The following is a 19,035-nucleotide window of genomic DNA, read 5'->3' on the forward strand; positions in this document are numbered from 1 at the left end:
ACAAGTTACACTTATTTGGTACAAGGGCTTCATTTTGTAAGAGTTAAATAAAGATATAAAATCGATTATTGGTATCGGATAAGGAGAGGCTGTTAAATCGTTAAAACCGTCTCGGTGCTTTAAGTCATCGATGTGTATCTCAGTACAGTTTTACATTAAAACATGGTACTGTATTTATAAGTACAAAATTCCGAGTACAAGTAATTCTTTAAATTAACGACATTAAGTTTTAAATTAATTCCGTTTTTACTTTACCGATCTAGCGATTGCGTTGGTTGTTCAACTGCTTCCGTGTATTTTATTTTTTTTATTTTAACTTACTAGGTTTAGAGAAAACTTTTTTTCCTCTTTCTTTTTATTTCTTACTAGTTGATCAATTGAGTGCGCGGCATCACAAAGGTGATCGCCGAACTAAATAGGCCTCATAGGACTGCTCAGAGACATACAACAAGTGATGGAAAGAGCTCTGCTAAGAGTATATCTGCGTGATCGAATCAGAAATGAGGAGATGCGCAAAAGAACCAAAGTCACTGATATAGGACAATGGGCGGGACACATAGTTCGAAGAGCCGATGGACGTTGGAGGTGCTGGATTGATGACCCCGCACTAGAAAACTCAGTGCCTAGTGGAACTCAGCGTGCTCTTTATAGATGCCAAATATGCACAGCTTAAGACTCATTGCCTGTAATGGAGTCAAAATTTACCATTTTTGTACATTTTATTATTTATATATTGCCTAGCCTCGTTAAAAAGCTTGTGCGCGCCACCACTTGACACTAGTAGGTTCCTCACTCTGGAGCTCTGACAACTGGATGGCTTATGATAATGTTCAAAAAAGAGCACGTAAAATGAAGCTGTTTGCTATTCCAGCATGTAGGTTGGTGCAGACCCCCGTTGAGCGCTTTGGCATTGCTTAGCGGGGTATTGGAGTTGGTTCCGGGTCTAGATTTGTTTTTCTCCTCGCTTGCTGAATTTCACAGAACTTTTAGCAGATACGTTCAAGTAATGCAGGACTAATAAATCATACACGAGATTTATATAAACGCATTAGCTTTAATGTTTATAAAGGTATGTGATAAATAAATAAATTATTATCAATAGTAATTTGTTTGCGACGAGCATATAAAAATAGACAAAGTTTTTATTTTAAGGTACGTAATATACGACTTGTTACTGTTTCATAAAAAAGAACATTTTAGTTTTAAAAATAAAACTAAAAGAGCATTGCAGCCATAGAAGAAATGAAAAAAAAAATATTATTGTTCCTAGAGCTAAATATGCTTTTTTGTCGCTCTTTAAACGCTATAAAGACGGACATTTTTCGTAAGGGGATTGAGAAACTATATATATGAACCGTTTGAACAGTTTTTCAATAACATCTTTAGATACGATCTAAATTATATAATTATATAAAATGTCAAACGTCTTCACTTAGGTGCACCATAATTGATCGCACCATATAATTTCTTTTGTCAATTGATCGATAAACAAATGTTTATAGCACCAAGTATAGGGTCGGTATACGTTCTGGTGTAAAAGGACATGGTCAGCTTTACACAAGAAAGCTTTATAATGAACCGGAAATTTCATTTAAAATTTTTTGTAAAGCAGTATCATTTAAAATATTAGTTATTAATAAATATTTTATCCAGAGTTATTTTTCTCCATACCAATAAAAATATGATAATTCATTGCTGATTGAACAAGGAGTATTTATTTTAAACGACACATACTCGCCTGCTAGATATTTTCTGCTCTTTATGCAATATCTGCTTGATAAAATCAGAAATGAGGAGATCCGCAGAATCACCGACATTGCTCAACGAAGCTGAAGTGGCAAAGGGCGGGTACCAAGGCGCTGGAATGGCGACCCCGCAAAAGAAAGCGCAGCGCTGGTCGACCCCCCACCGGTGGACTGGCGACATCAAGCGAGTCACAGGGATTTACTGAATGCAGGCGGCCAAGGATCGTGATATTTGGAAGTCTTTACAAAAGGCCTATGCAGTGGGTAGACGTCCATCGGCTGATATGATGTCGATGATGATGCAATGTCCTAAGAGTATGAACCTATTCGTAAGTACCTAGGTTTGGTATGCCCTTCCACCGCGGCGTCGGTATTTCTTGCAAATACAATCTAAATACCTTCAAGGCAATATTGAATAGTCACTTTCTAGACTGACGTCTTAACTAAGCCTCATGTAGTTTCATTCTAGACCTCATCATTGCTTTCCATTACCACAAAACTTTCGCATCACCAAAAAAAATATTCGGACATTCGGAACCCTAAAAAAGAGTAGGTACTTAGCCGTGGGACAAAATAAATATTATTAAAATTAAATATTATCATTTTAAAATCTCAATTTCATAAATGTCCTGCTTTAAAATACCATAATAATTGGAAATCGTGATACACTTTCCATTTGCAAAGGGACCATACACCTACCCACCTATATACTTTTAATGATTACCTAATTGCAATCTTTATAGGGTGGTATAAATTGTTGGCTCTACGAAAAAACAATTAGTCGTAACAACCAGATCGAGTTTGTATTGTTGATGTTTTTCCGTCTCAAAATTCGAAACTGCATTCTTGATCCATGATAATGGCCGATCTTATCGATAATAATCTTTGAAATGATAACGCACAAAAAGCACTGAGAACGCGAGATATGTAGCCTTTATAGGCGCTATTTAGAGTTCCGTGGAGTCTGAGAATCTTCAACTTTCGCAGTTCGTCGTTTCAAATTCAATACAATTTTTTACCCTTGGACATGTTGGACATAGTATCTACTGTCGTTTGTTAGACTTTATGTTATCAGACGGAATCGTGTAGCTACGAGTATACCTACCTATAGTACAGGCTACTACCCTACTCGACGTGTACAGTTCACTAACAAAAAAAAAATTGAAATGAAGGTAAAAAACGCATGTCATTTTGATATCTTATTTAATACCCGACTACGGCGAAGCCAAAAGGAAGGAAAATTGTGTATATTGTAGTCATACTTCATTTATAAATGTTCATATTAATCGTCACAAAAATCATTATTAGGTAGGTATTATAATTACAATTTATATGTATAAATAAATTATAAAAATATTTTAAAAATCTTTATACAATAAAGTAAATGTCATAAAATTTTATTTTCTAAGAATTTGAAGCTATAGAAAGTATTCTCGACAAGCCTAGCTTTTTTTTTAAACGTATTAATATTCATTGTATTTTTTATACTTTGCGGAATCCTATTAAAAACTTCTGAACCCATCCCTGTTACTGTCTTCGACGCTTTTTTTAGTCTGTGATATTTGCTTAGAAGTCTATTCGGATATCGCAATCGGTCCTCTTGGAAAACTGGCTTTGATTCTGCGCTACGTACCTATGTCGCTACATTATTAATTACTAGCGGATGCCCGCGACTTCGTCCGCGTGAAACCCTATTACTACCCTACCCCTATCCTACCCCTAACCTACCCCTACCCTACCCTTACCCTACCACTACCCCTACCCTACCACGCGACGGCGACGGAAGCTTAAAAAATTGAGTAACTTCTCCCGTTTTCCCAACATTTTCCTTCACTGCTCTGCTCCTATTGATCATAGCGTCATGAAAAGTATACTATAACCTGCCCAGGAGTATAAAGAATAATTGTACCAAGTTTCGTTAAAATCCGCCGAGTAGTTTTTGTTTCTATAAAGAACATACAGACAGACAGACAGACAGACAGACAGACAGACAAAAAATTTACTGATTGCATTTTTGGCATCAGTATCGACCACTAATCACCCCCTGATAGTTATTTTGGAAATATATTTCATGTACAGAATTGACCTCTCTACAGATTTATTATAAGTATAGATTATGCAGGGCAACGTTAAAATGCCTAATTTTGCAAAATAGGGTCTATCTGACGTTTCTTGCGATACGTGAGCAAGTGTCCAGACTGCGCACTTCTGCAGTTTAAAAACGCGTTCCCACTCAGCACCGCGACCCCATATTTCAATTTCGTACTGTATGTAGATGGCCTTGTACTGAAGCAACAGAAGCAAAATTGCGTGCAAACGTATTATGGGTAGGTATACTAATGATGGACTACATTCTTTTTTTTTTCTTTTTATTCTTTACAAGTTAGCCCTTGACTACAATCTCACCTGATGGTAAGTGACGATGCAGTCTAAAGATGGAAGCGGGCTAACTTGTTAGGAGGAGGATGAAAATCCACACCCCTTTCGGTTTCTACACGGCCTCGTACCGGAACGCTAAATCGCTTGGCGGTACGTCTTTGCCGGTAGGGTGGTAACTAGCCACGGCCGAAGCCTCCCACCAGCCAGACCTGGACAAATTAAGAAAATCTCAGTCTGCCCAGCCGGGGATCGAACCCAGGACCTCCGTCTTGTAAATCCACCGCGCATACCACTGCGCCACGGAGGCCGTCAACATATGACCACTTTCGCCCCAAAGTTTTTATAATAGAGATATGTCACTAGCACATTAAAACTGACGCATATGTTTTCTGTGACTGACGGGAAAAAGGCGGCTATTGAGGCGCATATTAAACAACGAAAGTTAATTAAACTAAATATACATATACAATGCAGAGTTGTGTGTTTATGAACTTTAAACACTGTTTAAACCTACATATTGATTAAAATGAATTCGTTTACTACTCAAAAATGCAGCAAATCAATGAAGGCCACGCGCAGTGTAGGGTTCCGCAGATTTAATTAGCACTATAAGCAATGACCTACTCACAGATTATATAGAGCATAGATAGGGCGTACGGAACACGACGGTGTCGTAGCCGCTCCAAATACAAAATTCAAAAACGAATACATTCTCGAGTCAGTACTACACGAAGCGTCGAATCAGTAACTTTAAAATGGCGTCTTATGTTTTTAAATATTTTAAAAACTATTTACAAAAACTAAAGAAATAAGATGGAGTCTGGAGTATTCTTTTTATTGCTAATTATTGATTAATATATTAGTTTACGTAAATGTGTTAAATTTTTAAATACAAATTATAAAAAAGTTTGTTTAAGCCGATGTCAAGGAGACGCATGACGTTTGTTTTTTTATAGGTTTCATCGGTTTCACAACGCTGCTTGTAAAGATTATCTGTGTATGATCTTTATTCTGTATTTTTATAGATAGATTAAGTGCCTACAGAATCACCGCAAAAAATTATCCGAAGTTTAGCTACACCATGTAAATAATAAATTTTCTTAATTCTATGCGTGTGTGAAGTCTGCCAATCGGCATTGAGCCAGCGTGGTGGAATATTAGCCTAACTCCTCTCATTCTGAGAGGAGACTCGTGCTCAGCAGTGAGGCGAATATGGGTTGATAATGATGATGATGATGATTATGAGTTAGCGCACACATGCACAATTTTCTCTTTAATTCGATTATACATTTATGTATAGGTATATAGTTTTTACTTTTCCTGGACACACAACTCGACACGGGGTATTATTTGTTTATATAACGTTCGTTGTGTAACAAGCGACTAAATGAAATTAAGACAATTTACACATTTGTCCGCCTCAGTCGACGCTTCATTTATAATTCCTTTTAGAACAAAGAGTATAATAAGTATATGGGAAAAGAGAGCCCTCTTGAAGATTTTCTGTGGCTTAAATTGAAGCGCCAACTGCGGTTTGGAGTAAACTTATAGGTACTACTAAAACAGCGGCAATTTTATTTAAATGGAGATTTTTAATCGAGGTATAATAAAACTCAAAAAATATTAAAAAAAACGAATTGAGAAAAGCAAATAAAAAAAAAAAATATATTGTGATGTAATCCAATCCCCACCCGGGCTCGAACCAATGACTATTCCTAATTATACGTATCTTTGTTATTATCCGTCCGACCATGTACACCACTGGACCCAGATCATCGTAACCATTTAGTTAACATTGTTGCGTAGTTACCATTTGTTACTTAAAAACTAACCAAACACTCTATGTTAACTTATGCGTCACATATTTTATTAAATGAAGAAGTTTGATTTGCAAAACGATTTAAATATATATTTCATGTAGTGGTCTATGAGATTATTACAGAGTTACTATTTTTTTCATTATCGTTAAAATTATTAAATATTATGAAATGGTTGCAAATATTGATACTGGGCACACTAAGATTAGCGATGGAATTGCTGCCATCTGTTGAGATATTTTTACCAACTTAGTCGAAAAGTTGTTTCACTACTAGATCTAGATGGCCTGTAAGTTAACAAATTGCTCAGAATGTATGGAACTGTCCCCCCCCCCCTGTTTGAGAACAAAAAGATTGGAGACATAGAGGATAGTAATATTATTATAGTCTGTAATATAAAATGACAAAATGAGTTTATATCCTGTGTAAAACCACAAACTGCAGATGCATGTTATACGATAAGTAACGTTACCAGATTGTGGGGAGTTCCCCAAAATACGGGGAATTTCAACTCACTCAGGGACCATCCCACAGGTATAGGAATTGCTTTTTTGTAGAGGTTTTTTTTTCAATTCTGTTTTAACCAATAAATAAAGTTAGTACGAAACTGAAGTCAGTTTTAGCCTTTGACTACGGACATGTTTCGCACCCAAATTCACCAACAAAAATGTCTGTCGCTTTTTGAGAGGGTCTTTTTGAGAGAGAGGTAAACTCACACATCGAAAATATTTAACACCATTGAATATATTATGTGTCCATACACTACATACAACTATAAATTTGACTCGCAATACACACACGTGTAATTTTTACACAGCAGACAAGCGCATCGCTTAGACTATCCATAGAATATATACATAAAATATTTGATTACATTACCGATTTTTTGCTGTTCCGTCAAAAGGATTGATTCTTTATAGTAATTGTTTTCATTACAAACTTGATAAATTTAAGGTAAAAATGAAACGTTACTCCATTTTTTACTAAACTACAAGTTTTTGGCCGTTTTTATGCCGTTCAATTAACCAAACCAGCATTTTTAGGGAGCTCTTTACACGACGAAAACGAGTAGGTACAACAATGAAACATTGATTCTATAGCAACAGTTTTTATAAACACGTTAGATCTTTGATTTTTGATCTTTGCCAGAGGGGTAACGGTTAGACAGGCAGGTTCTGTTATAAACGGTTGAAGGTTTTAGCAGTAGAATTACCTGAGGGTAACAATTTATAGGTATAGAGTGCTAGTATCGAGAGTAGTGCTCAAGTACTCAGCCAAGAATGAAAACATTATGATTTAAAGGCGCTTACAATGATACTATTTTGGTAGCTCGGGGAATATCAGCGGCTTGGATTGCATGCGCTAATATGTCATAATCGCCAAAGTATCCGTTGCGTATTTATTATTGGACTTTCACCAGAAAAGATTAATTGCAATGTGCTATAAAATCTTGTAAAAACAATTCCAGAGAGCAAAATGAACAAAACAGTAGTAGTTATTAAGATATCATTTTAATCTCAATAATAAATGAATAAGTAGTACACAAAAATACCGTTAACATTATGGTCAGGGATCCCTAGAATATTTTGTACATCTGATTACTAACAAGCTAATTTTTCGTGAGTAGCTTCATCTTGATGAGACAATCAACTTTTTAATATACGAAAATTCTTGATTCTGGTAGCTAACTAAGTTACTAGGAAAGTAAAACTTCAGATAGTCAAGTCACAAATTGCGTGGATAATGTACCACGCAATTTGTAGGACAATGCAGCTGTTAAATTGTATAACTATTAATAAAAATATTATAAGTAAAAACAAACAGCTGGTCAGTAACAACTTTCATTAACCTCATTATTGATACAAGTTGGGAGGAGGGCAGAGTAACAAAATACAAAATAGTCCCTGCGCTCAACCGTGGACGGACGGACGGACAGACAGAAGAACATGATGAAACTATAAGGGTTCCTTGTTGACTAGGGAACCCTAAGAAGATTAAAAGTATATTCTTCCCCAAGTTAAGTAATTTCGCTTAGATTTGTATTTTGTAGGGAATCTGGATAATAGGTAATAGCAACACTGACGATAAGTCAAAAGAGTTTGAAGTTTTCAGCGTTAGAGCTAGCAAAAATGAAAAAATAACAAATTAAGAAAATTACCTTAATTATTGATATGAATTAGTGCTTACAAGCATTACTTGTTGATTTTTCGACCAAATATGCTTCTGTTCCCGCGTTAACTTTGTGAACTTGCCATGAATGGACATGGCTCGTCTTGACATTTATTAGGTCTGAAAAGAAAACAAAGCTATATTTTGCGTGCAATACAACGGTTGAAAATGTTTTCGAAGTCTCTAACCAGCAAGGATACGTTCCTGGAGCAGACAAAAGCGGCGCGGGAGGAGCGGGCTTTGGAAAAGAAGCGAGAACAGTCTGCTATTAAAATACAAGCAATTGTACGAGGATGGCTGGCCAGACATAGATTCATTAAACTTATTTTGTAAGTAGAAACACGATAATAATCTAACCTTTATAATTTTAGACAATGTAAATCTGTCTGTTAAGATAACCCTTAAGATAACCCTAATCTATACATATTATAAATATGACAAAGCCCTTAGTCGTATATTATGTCTGTTTGTGTTAAACTCGATAATTCCTAAACAAATGTTACCAATAAATATAAGAGAGAGCTTAAGGTGTATATTTGGACATGGTGTTGTTCAAATTGCTTGAAATATTATGGTAATTGCTGGAAGTGCTGGTAAAAGTCAAGATGTTCGGGTTATGCCTTCAAAATATAACAAAAAATTGCATGGTGGGATATATATTACTATACAGATTGTGTCTTATAAAAAAAAATTAAGTTAATTTTTGAAATAAGCTGATTCTAATAAGACCGAGATAGAACGTTAGAATATTTAGTCAAGTTTCATGTGGACTTTAGCTCCAATTTGGGATCTTTTAGTATACTCTAAAGTGTAAGAGTTGTGCAATTGGTTAACACCAATTCAATTACAGTAATTTAAAAAAAAATATATTGTTATCACTGGTTTACTAAATAAAGAAATTTTCACTTTGCTGAGAATCCCACAATCCATTGCATGACCTAAAATATTTAACATTCACCTGCATGATTTCCGTTTCTGTAAGAATACAAGGATAGAGCCTATAGCCTTCCTCGATAAATGGGCTATCTAACACTGAAAGAATTTTTCAAATTAAACCTGTAGTACCTGAGATTAGAGCGTTCAAATAAACAAACAAACAAACTCTTCAGCTTTTTAATATTAGTATAGATAACAGGTAAACGGTAAGGAAAATAACCTTATAGAGTTTTCCATTCCATACTTTTCCTGTATTTAAGATCAGGAACAAAGAACCCAAGCTTTACTATAATAAAAGAAATGATATGATAGTTATTCATTTATATTTTAATAATCTTTATGTTATAGACTAATAAAAATGTTTAAATGTGTATGTATGTATTTGTGTGTAATTAATAAAAATAGTTTATGTATTTGTGTGTAATTATTTGATTTTATTATTATTTCTATTTATGCCACCTGCATTCTTGTGATCTCACATTTTCCAAAACCTAAGGTTGCCTGGAAGAAAATGCTATGGAGCGATAAGACCACTATTTTGTATACTGCTTTTTTGTTGATTTGTTTGGTCTTTTTTTGTTTTATGTTGTGGTGTATGTCTGTCTTGCACTTGTCCAGTTGTTTATATTCATATTGAATTTTCATTTTAATATTTATTTCTCTTCTAGGGATGATTTTGACAGACTTCTCCCAGAATCAGCAAATCAGGGGTCACAAGATGAGTCCCAACCCCCAGAGCTTATTCAGGCATTGGATGTATACAGAGTGGCTTGTAGGCTGTTTCTCATATTCAAGCAGCAAAGAGATAAAAAGAGATTTGAGAAGCTATGCAAGTATATAGTGCAGAGCTTACACTCTGAGTCAGTTAAAATATCTTATGTTGGTGTTTTTCTGAATAAAGAATACAGGTATGTTAAATTTATTTGTATTATACACAAGCTTGTTGTTCCAAGGGACTGGAATGGCAACCTCACACGAAAAAATGCAATGTTAGTCTACATCAAGCGACTTGCAGGGATATGGTGGATCGAGGCTCTGGATTGTGATGTTTAGAAGTCCCTATAAAAGACCTATGTTCTGCAGTGGATGTCCATCGGCTGATATGATGATGACAATGATACACAAGCCACCACATACTTCAATAGTTTTGGGCTCAAAATAATCATGTTTTGTTGAGTTAATAGAAAGAAATGTCACAAAAAACAGAAAATAAAGATTGAGGAATCTTGTACAGATATTATTATAGATTATAGAGGGACAGCTGTCAAACAGCTGAGATATATAAGCTCCGTAAATATTAATGTTTTAAAATTAAATAATACGACAAAAATATCAGTGAAGTGAGAACTATATTATAAACTTTGCAACGCTGCTGTGAAAATATTTTTTGGATATAAATAGTGGCAGGAGGAAAGTGTTATACAAAATATCATCACTGCAATACTTACGTAAACAAAGGAAACTTCCAGATACAAAAGAAACTGAACAGTATTCCAGAAAAGCGTAAGAAGGTCACCACAAAACACAAATTCAATATAAATTTACACCATACAAAAGAACAATATTAAGCAAGTTACGTAATAAACAACGCAAAATTGTCACCAGTCAGTAATTCATTGAAACTGCAACATTGAGTTAGAAAATCTGATAATACCCACATCTACATCAAGAGTCGCGCGCGACAAGTGCCGCTAGAAACCGGTTTTATTGCAAACAATATACCTAAGTTGAAGTATCGGTGCGATGCTAAGAGGAAAATATTATTAGACCAGAGTTCGATCCCAGCTGTTGTATTGTTGTATTCTGTATTCTTCAAATCAATTATTATTAATTTTATTTTTTTATAAAACGGTAATGTTTTAAAACTTTGTATATAATATATGTATTAGGTTCAAATTATGTATTAGGTCAGTTGTATTGTTGTATTCCGTATTCTTCGAATCAATTATTATTTTTTTTTTTTATTTTTTTTTTTTTTGTTTTGTATAACGGTAAAGTTTTAAAACTTTGTATAATGCTAAGAGGAAAATATTATTAGACCAGAGTTCGATCCCAGCTGTTGTATTGTTGTATTCCGTATTCTTCAAATCAATTATTATTAATTTTATTTTTTTGTATAACGGTAATGTTTTAAAACTTTGTATATAATATATGTATTAGGTTCAAATTTTTTATCAGGTCATGGTAGTAGGTATATATATATATATATATATTATTTATTTATTTATTATTATTTTCTTATATAATTAATTATACACAAATTTACTGTCTTAAAACATGACTAATGAATGTAACGTATGCAAGAATAGTGTGTTAGTTACGCAAAAAAGAATAAAATGCGTAAAGTGTCATACGCAATGTCATTTTGATTGTATTGTAACGTCTGGAGCCAAGTCACCTATACTTCGAGGACAATGGATTTGCCCGACATGCAAGACTAAAATACCAACAACTACGATTACATCGGAAAGCAATATAGCGGTCAAATCAATTGACATTGCGTCAGACTCAAACGAAGTTTTGCTATCGGCCATAAGAAGAGAGGTGACGGAAGTTATCTCTCAGACAGTTAACATTGAGTTGAAAAAAATACGTGAAGAGTTAAGCAGCTTACATAGCATAAAGTCTTCCATAGATTATTTATCAGGCCTATACGATACAGTAAAACAAGAGCTAGAGGAGGCTAAAAAAGAAATTTCAATTTTAAAAAAAGACAACATAGATCTTAAAGAAAAATTAATTAGTCACACAAACACAATTAATATACTTGACAAAGAGGCTAGATCTAATAATATTGAAGTTCACTGTTTACCGGAGTTTAAAGGAGAAAACCTAGTTAAAACTGTAGAACAGATAGGGAGAATAATTAACGTGCCAGTGCATGAAGGGAGTATAGCTAAGTGCACTCGGGTTACAAAAATAAATAAAGATTCACCAAGACCTAGAGCTGTGATTGTTAAATTCAGCTCCCCTTTTCAAAGAGATAGATTTCTGGCAGGTGTTATCAATTATAACAAATCTAATAAGGAAGACAAATTGAACACAGCACATTTAGGTATTTCTGGTGAAAAAAAATCAGTATTTATATCTGAGCACTTATCTTCGTTGTCGAAAGATATTTTCGCTGCAGCGCGTATTTTTGCCAAGGAAAAACAATATCGTTTTGTTTGGTCGCGTAACGGTAATATTTTCTTGCGAAAAACAATTTCGAGTGACATTGTATTGGTGAAGTCAAAGGAAACTTTAGCTAAATTAACTTAATATTTATATTTTTTATTCTCATTAATTTATTTTATGCAGTATTATTATTCTGTGTAGTAGTACCTTGCTTTTATGTGCAGTTTAAAAATTTTCTATCAAAATGTAAGAGGAATAAGGACAAAGACAAATGATATATATTTAGCTATCCTTAATACAGATTTTGATATTTTAGTGTTGACTGAAACTTGGCTTAACATTGGAGTATCAAGTAATGAATTTATTGACACCAGATACAGTGTTTTTCGTAGAGATCGTGAGTCTAGTGTTACTAATAAGTTAGATGGTGGAGGAGTTTTGATTGCGGTATCAAAAAGGTTTAGATGTTACAGAGTTAATTCTTGGGAGACAAATTATGAAGATCTTTGGGTTAATTTGGTATTTGGATCAAAAACCATATCAATATGTGCGGTGTATATTCCTTCACCACTGCGATATGACACACTTGAAGTATTTATGCAAAATGTTGAACGTATAATAATTAACGAACAGCTGCCAACAATTATAATTGGGGATTTTAATATACCCTCTATAAAATGGGATAGTGACATTAATGATTTAAAAAAAATGGTTCCGACTAACACTGGTCCAGCTATTACTCTAATAAATAATTTTACGGCTTTAACAAATTTAGGTCAGTATAATAACATAAAGAATGCATTTGGCAAGATTCTAGATCTTGTATTCAGTACTTTTGGCTGTGTGAAAATAGATGAAAGTGATTTTTCTGCATGCTCAATTGATAAATATCATCCGCCATTAGACATTGATTTGGAATTTGATTTTAAAGATACCTTATTAACTCCAAATTCGATTACAAGATACAACTTTGAGAAAGCAGACTATGAGCAAATAAATGAATATCTTACAAATATTAATTGGGAGACATTGTTTAAGGATTGTGATAACGTTAGTGTAATGACAGATATTTTTTATGCTGAGCTACGTAAAATAATTGAAAAATATGTTCCAAAGAAAAAAGTTAAGAATAACTCGCGATATCCGGTTTGGTATTCGAAAAACCTAATTAAAAGATTGAAGGAGAAGAACAAATATAGAATCAGATATAAGAAATACCACAATCCGTTAGACGAAATTGAGTTTAAATTATTACGTGATAGGTGTGAAGTTATTATAAATATGGAATATAAAAACTATTTAGAAAACGTAGAGTATAGTATAAAGGTGAATCCAAAATTTTTTCATTCGTATGTAAAAAACTTGCGTAATAATAAATGTGATTATCCTGCGATAATGACAAATAATAATTGTTCATTTTCCAATGGGTCAGATATTTGTAATCAGTTTGCAATCCACTTCTCAAATATTTTTGTATCGTCTAAGAGTCAATTAACACAATTTGTTAGTACTTTAAATTCTAGTTATAGCTCACAATTAAATAACATAAGTATAAAGGAGAAAGAAGTTTTACAGAAATTAAAATGTTTAGATATAAACAAAGGTTCTGGCCCCGATAATATACCACCACATTTTGTTTATAGCTGTGCATCAAGTTTATCGAAACCATTATTTCTTATTTATAATAAATCTTTATGTGATGGTATTTTTCCAAGTATATGGAAAATGGCTAGAGTAGTGCCTGTTTTTAAATGTGGGGATCGGAAGGATATAACAAAATACAGACCAATATGTATATTATCGGTATTTTCAAAAATATTTGAATCAATAATCTGTGAGAGACTAAGTTGGCATTTTAAATCACTATTAATAGATAATCAACATGGCTTCATAAAAAAAAGATCAACTATATCAAATTTAACATTATTTATAGATGACATTACTGAAGCACTAGATAATACTGATCAACTTGATTGTGTTTATACAGATTTTTCTAAAGCGTTTGACGTTGTTGATCACTGTATATTGATAAAGAAGCTCATCGGTTATGGTGTTTGTGGAAATGTTATCAATTGGATGGAATCATATCTAATGAATCGTGAAATGAATGTTGTTATTGGAGGCTATCAATCAAAAACATTTACTGCTACTTCTGGAGTGCCACAGGGTTCCAACCTTGGGCCTACATTATTTGGAATATTTATCAATGATATTATAACTTGTTTTCAATATTGCCAATTTCAGCTGTACGCTGATGACCTCAAAATTTATACGAAAATAAAAGACATGAATGATTCTAAAAACATGCAAAAAGATTTGGATAGACTTTCTAATTGGTGTTATAATAACAATATAAAATTAAATCATTTAAAATGTTTCAGTATTACTTTCAGTCGTAAGGTTAAGAATTTCAAGTTCAATTACAGTATAAATGGAAATATATTGGAAGATGTTAAAATTATAAAAGATCTTGGGATTACATTAGATAATAAATTGAGCTTCATACCACACATAGATAGTTTGGTAGGGAAATCTCTCAAGTTATTAGGTTTTATTATTAGAAATACAAAAGAATTTAAAAATTCATCAACAAAATTAGCCTTATTTAATACAATGATCAGAAGTAGACTTGAATACTGTTCAGTAGCATGGAATCCGTATTATCAAGTACATAAGGATAGAATTGAAAGAGTACAAAAAAAGTTTTTACGACATTTAGCATTTAAAGATAAAATATTGAAGGAAAGAACCAAGTATAATGATCTCTTAAAATTTTATAAAACGGCTTCACTATCTAACCGTAGAGATTTGATAGACCTTTGTTTTTTGCACAAAATTGTTAATTTTAAAATAGACAACTCGGAGTTGCTGAATAGGGTAAAACTTGCTGTGCCGAACAAAAATGCTAGATCTCACATTAAAAACAAACTAACTTTTAGGCCAAGAATCACAAAAACTAATCTGGGGAGAAATGCTCCTATTGAAAGAATAGTGAGATCGTATAATAATATTTTTAAAATGGCAAATCTGGATATTTTCAATAGCGGTTCTAATTCTTTTAAAAGTAAAGTTAAAAAACATATGTCGATGAATAATGTACTTTAAATGCATTCTGTTTTTGTTTTAAATGTAATTTCTTATTGTTAATTCCCATTATTATTGTTATAATTACATTTTTTTTTCTTTCTTTCTTTTAGTTTCTTTTTTTTTTTATTTTTAGTGGTAGGTAGATTTAGTTTTTGTTTCTTTTTTTTAATGGTAAATTAAGAATTGTATTAAAATAAACGCATGTTGAGTTAGCCTGTAAGTGGGGTGTACAATGTAGCATATTACATTTTAATGCATGTTATGTTTAATTAGTCATAAGTTTTTTGTATACAACGTTGGCTTCCGAATAAATAAATAAATAAATTATTATATTATTTTTATGGTAATTTAGGGATCTAATAAAAGTTAAAAAAAATAACTTAAAAAATCCAGGGAAATGCATATTATTTTCTTATATATATAAAACCTGTACAACTGAGCAGAATCTAATGGCACCTCAGGTTGATTCCTTATTAGGCTGTAAAAGTGTAGCCAAAATAAGAGATGCCAATGAACAAAATATCTATACATATCTCTGCAGGGCCTTTAGTCCAGTTACAATAATTGCACTTTCGGCAGATGCAATGTTGCTTATAGGCAATATATGACGAGTAATAAAAAAATATTGCATTCAACAGAACATTTGAAATTTATTTAACTGCATTTTTTTTATTCACAAAGATAACATTATGAAACTCAAGCTAACTTATCTTAAGAACCATTACAAAGCAATAAATGAGCCAGCCTGTTTATTATGTCACCAGTTTTAGTAAATTTACAAGAAGTGAATACATATAAATGTATATAACTGTAGTGTTTGGTAGATATCCTTATTTAAAACTTCAAATAATTTATTATAAATAAAATATTCAGAGACATGATAGCCCAGTGGACATGACCTCTACCTTCAATTTGGAGAGTGTAGGTTGGAATTTGGGGCATACCTCCAACTTTTCAGTTGAGTGCATTTAAAAAAAAACAAAGAAAAAATTCTATATAATGTACCTGGTGAAGGAATGGTAAATGGTTCTGCATACCTGAGAATTTTCTTGATTCTCTAGGTGTGTAAAATCTGCCATTCTGCACTGGGCCAGCGTGGTGGACTAAGGCCTATCTACCCCTCTCATCCTGAGAAAATATTTCCTACAGTTTCAGATGGATAGCACATATAAAAGACTTGTTATACAAATGTTGTCAATACCTAGAGGAATTGAAACCCGAGTCCCCAATAGACATGCAGAGTATACTCATCCATCTCCACACGCTCCTGGCGTTCACTGCTACAAACACATGGGCATTGACGAGGCTCAAAAACTTTGAGAAGCTCCGCGGTGGTATGACACAACTATGTGCCAATGTTATGGGCTCATTATTCCATAGAGGCTATTATTTAACTTTGAAGGTAAGATTAAAATTTTTGAAAAAATAATATTTATTTGTGCTGTGACTAAATATCACATACTAATACTAATACTGTAATAATACTTATTGCTGTTATTAAGAGTGATCTGAACTGGAAATTCCCATACTACATCACCAATTTCTACTTTTTGTTTAATTTTTAGACTGCTTGTTTTTACTATCTTTTTTAATATCCAATCCAATATTAAGACAGCAACAAATAATGTTGGGCTATATGAGTATTCATCAATTCTCCAACATTTTGAGGCCCTAGCAAGCTACTAGCAATACTGATTACTGACTATTTCTTATGATATATGTATGTATATGATAATGTATGACATCACATCACACTAATATTTTATAGGCGAAACTTGGTGTGTAAGTGTGTATGTTTGTCCCTCCTTTACACTGCGGCTACTGAAGCGATTTGGCTAAAATTTGGAATGAAAATAGATTACTTAATCTGTATTAACACAGGTACTTTTCATTTCCTTCTTCAAAACTTCTTAATATATATATATGTAGTACATATAAAGATGAACCTAAAGTGTCGTATTATAGTGGTGGATTTGCTGGATGCAGGTGGCTCAGTATCGTGATGTTTGGAAATCCCTACAAAGGCCAATGTCCTGCTGTGAACGTCTATCGGCTGATATGATGATGATGATGATGATAGTGGTGGTGTTTAAGAAATCATTTGTCTTTCAGTCACTTCTCCTTAGAGGTTTGTGTCGTGAGAAAGTCAGTCTGAAGAATATATCACTGACGGCCATTGTGACACTTGCACTGAGGCCGCTAGTGTCGGCACAGTTCTCGGAGAAGCTGCTCACCATGTACATCATACAGATACTGTCTGTACCAACATTGGTGTTTCACATGCAGCAGATATCACCTGAGGTATGCAAAATAAAAATATTTTTTCTTAATTTTTAAATAACTTTCTCCTAGATGATTAAGGGAGGATTTAGTTTTTTTTTTAGTCCAACAATACAAGTGTGATACATAGGTTGACATTATATTTCAACAAGAATATTATGTATCAGTAGCCACTATTTTTTTTTTATTTTTCACAAGCTAGCCCTTGACTACAATCTCACTGGTAAGTGAAAATGTAATCTAAGATAAAAGCGGCTACCTTGTTAGGCGTAGAATGAAAACCACTCCCATTTTTGTTTCTGACATCGTAATGGAACGCTAAATAGCTTGGCGGTAAGTCTATGCGGGTAGGGTAGTAGCTAGAGCCACGGCCAAAGCCAGCCAGACCTGGACCAATTATGAAAACTTCAATCGGCCCAGTTGGGTATCGCCGGCTACTGAAAATATAATACTATAAAGAAGATTGACCAAAATATTTTTGTTTATACATATAATATAAATAAACATAGACTTCAATTTAGTGATATGTAAACAAACAAGTTAACCACTACACTAAGATCAAATGTTGCTGGAAACTGCTTTTTTCTAATCAGTGGTAGAGTCGCCACTCACTGACAGATTTGATTTAAAGTGTCCCCTTATACGTCCACAAGTCAGCCCGCTGGGTCTTTTGGTGTATTCACTCCATCCAACCGAGCTTGCTCCAGAAGCTTAGCAGGCAAAATACCAACCTCTTTTCTATAGTTTTCATACATTTAATATGGAATCGCCGCATATGGCAGGTGACACCAGTGGCGGCCACACACCACAAAACCGTTTTTAGCTTTAGGTCATGGCGTCTATGTACGTTTATGGCTCCCTTGTGTGGCACCACTAAAAAAAATTAGCCCTTTTGAAATATCTCATCTCTTATTCTGTTACTCGGCAATCTGTCGTACGACATTGCGCCGTTTGTCTGTTGGTTAGAGATTATGTGTCAACAGAATATGTAAGTCCATTAACGAATCTCCTTTTTTGCTGTATTCTAGCTATCTATGCACGCTTGAAATAAATTAATTTTAGTGTAATTTAAAGTAAATATTCCAGTCTATAGCAGCGTTCAGATCACACGGGATGTTCGACAAATGTGTTGAATTCCTGAGTGCGGATCAGAACATGCGCATCGTGTTCAACACTCTGGAGGGCAACTATGCGCTGTGTTTGCTCGCCAACCTCATACAGCTGGCCTACTGCGAGAGAGAGCACGCTCAGCCCAACACATATTACCCCACTTTTGTGGTAAGTGCCATTTTAGACTGGTAACACTAAATTCTAGGGGTATAGTTTATGCAGACCAAAACATAAAATAATTTGTATGTATTACAAATTGCAAACGCTTCTCTTCAGCCATGTAAATACCTCTGACCTTTCTTACTTCAAAGACCAAACATTCTAGTATAGTTACGTCTCTTCTTTCCCTCTTGAACTTTATCAGATTTTCAACTTATTATCACCATTGTCTTGTA

General features: G+C 33.7%; 2 protein-coding genes across 2 annotated transcripts in view; one reads left to right on the top strand and one right to left on the bottom strand.

Annotated features, from left to right (window-relative positions):
- LOC112043550 (T-box transcription factor mls-1) overlaps window positions 1-10,631 on the bottom strand; it is a 60,852-nt gene extending 50,221 nt beyond the window's left edge. The window contains exons 1-2 of the mRNA XM_024079034.2: window positions 10,495-10,631; window positions 8,100-8,230 (exon numbers count right to left, since the gene is read on the bottom strand). The gene's annotated coding sequence lies outside the window, so the exon portion shown is untranslated. The remainder of the gene's footprint in view (window positions 1-8,099; window positions 8,231-10,494) is intronic.
- The window catches only part of LOC112043541 (ubiquitin-protein ligase E3B), a 31,725-nt gene continuing 20,776 nt past the window's right edge, over window positions 8,087-19,035 (top strand). The window contains exons 1-5 of the mRNA XM_024079013.2: window positions 8,087-8,439; window positions 9,715-9,954; window positions 16,400-16,652; window positions 17,363-17,551; window positions 18,617-18,808. Of these exons, the coding sequence (XP_023934781.1) occupies window positions 8,279-8,439; window positions 9,715-9,954; window positions 16,400-16,652; window positions 17,363-17,551; window positions 18,617-18,808 (1,035 nt within the window). The 5' untranslated portion in view covers window positions 8,087-8,278. The remainder of the gene's footprint in view (window positions 8,440-9,714; window positions 9,955-16,399; window positions 16,653-17,362; window positions 17,552-18,616; window positions 18,809-19,035) is intronic.

Source organism: Bicyclus anynana, chromosome 5 (genome assembly GCF_947172395.1).
Source record: "Bicyclus anynana chromosome 5, ilBicAnyn1.1, whole genome shotgun sequence".
NCBI lineage: Eukaryota > Metazoa > Arthropoda > Insecta > Lepidoptera > Nymphalidae > Bicyclus > Bicyclus anynana.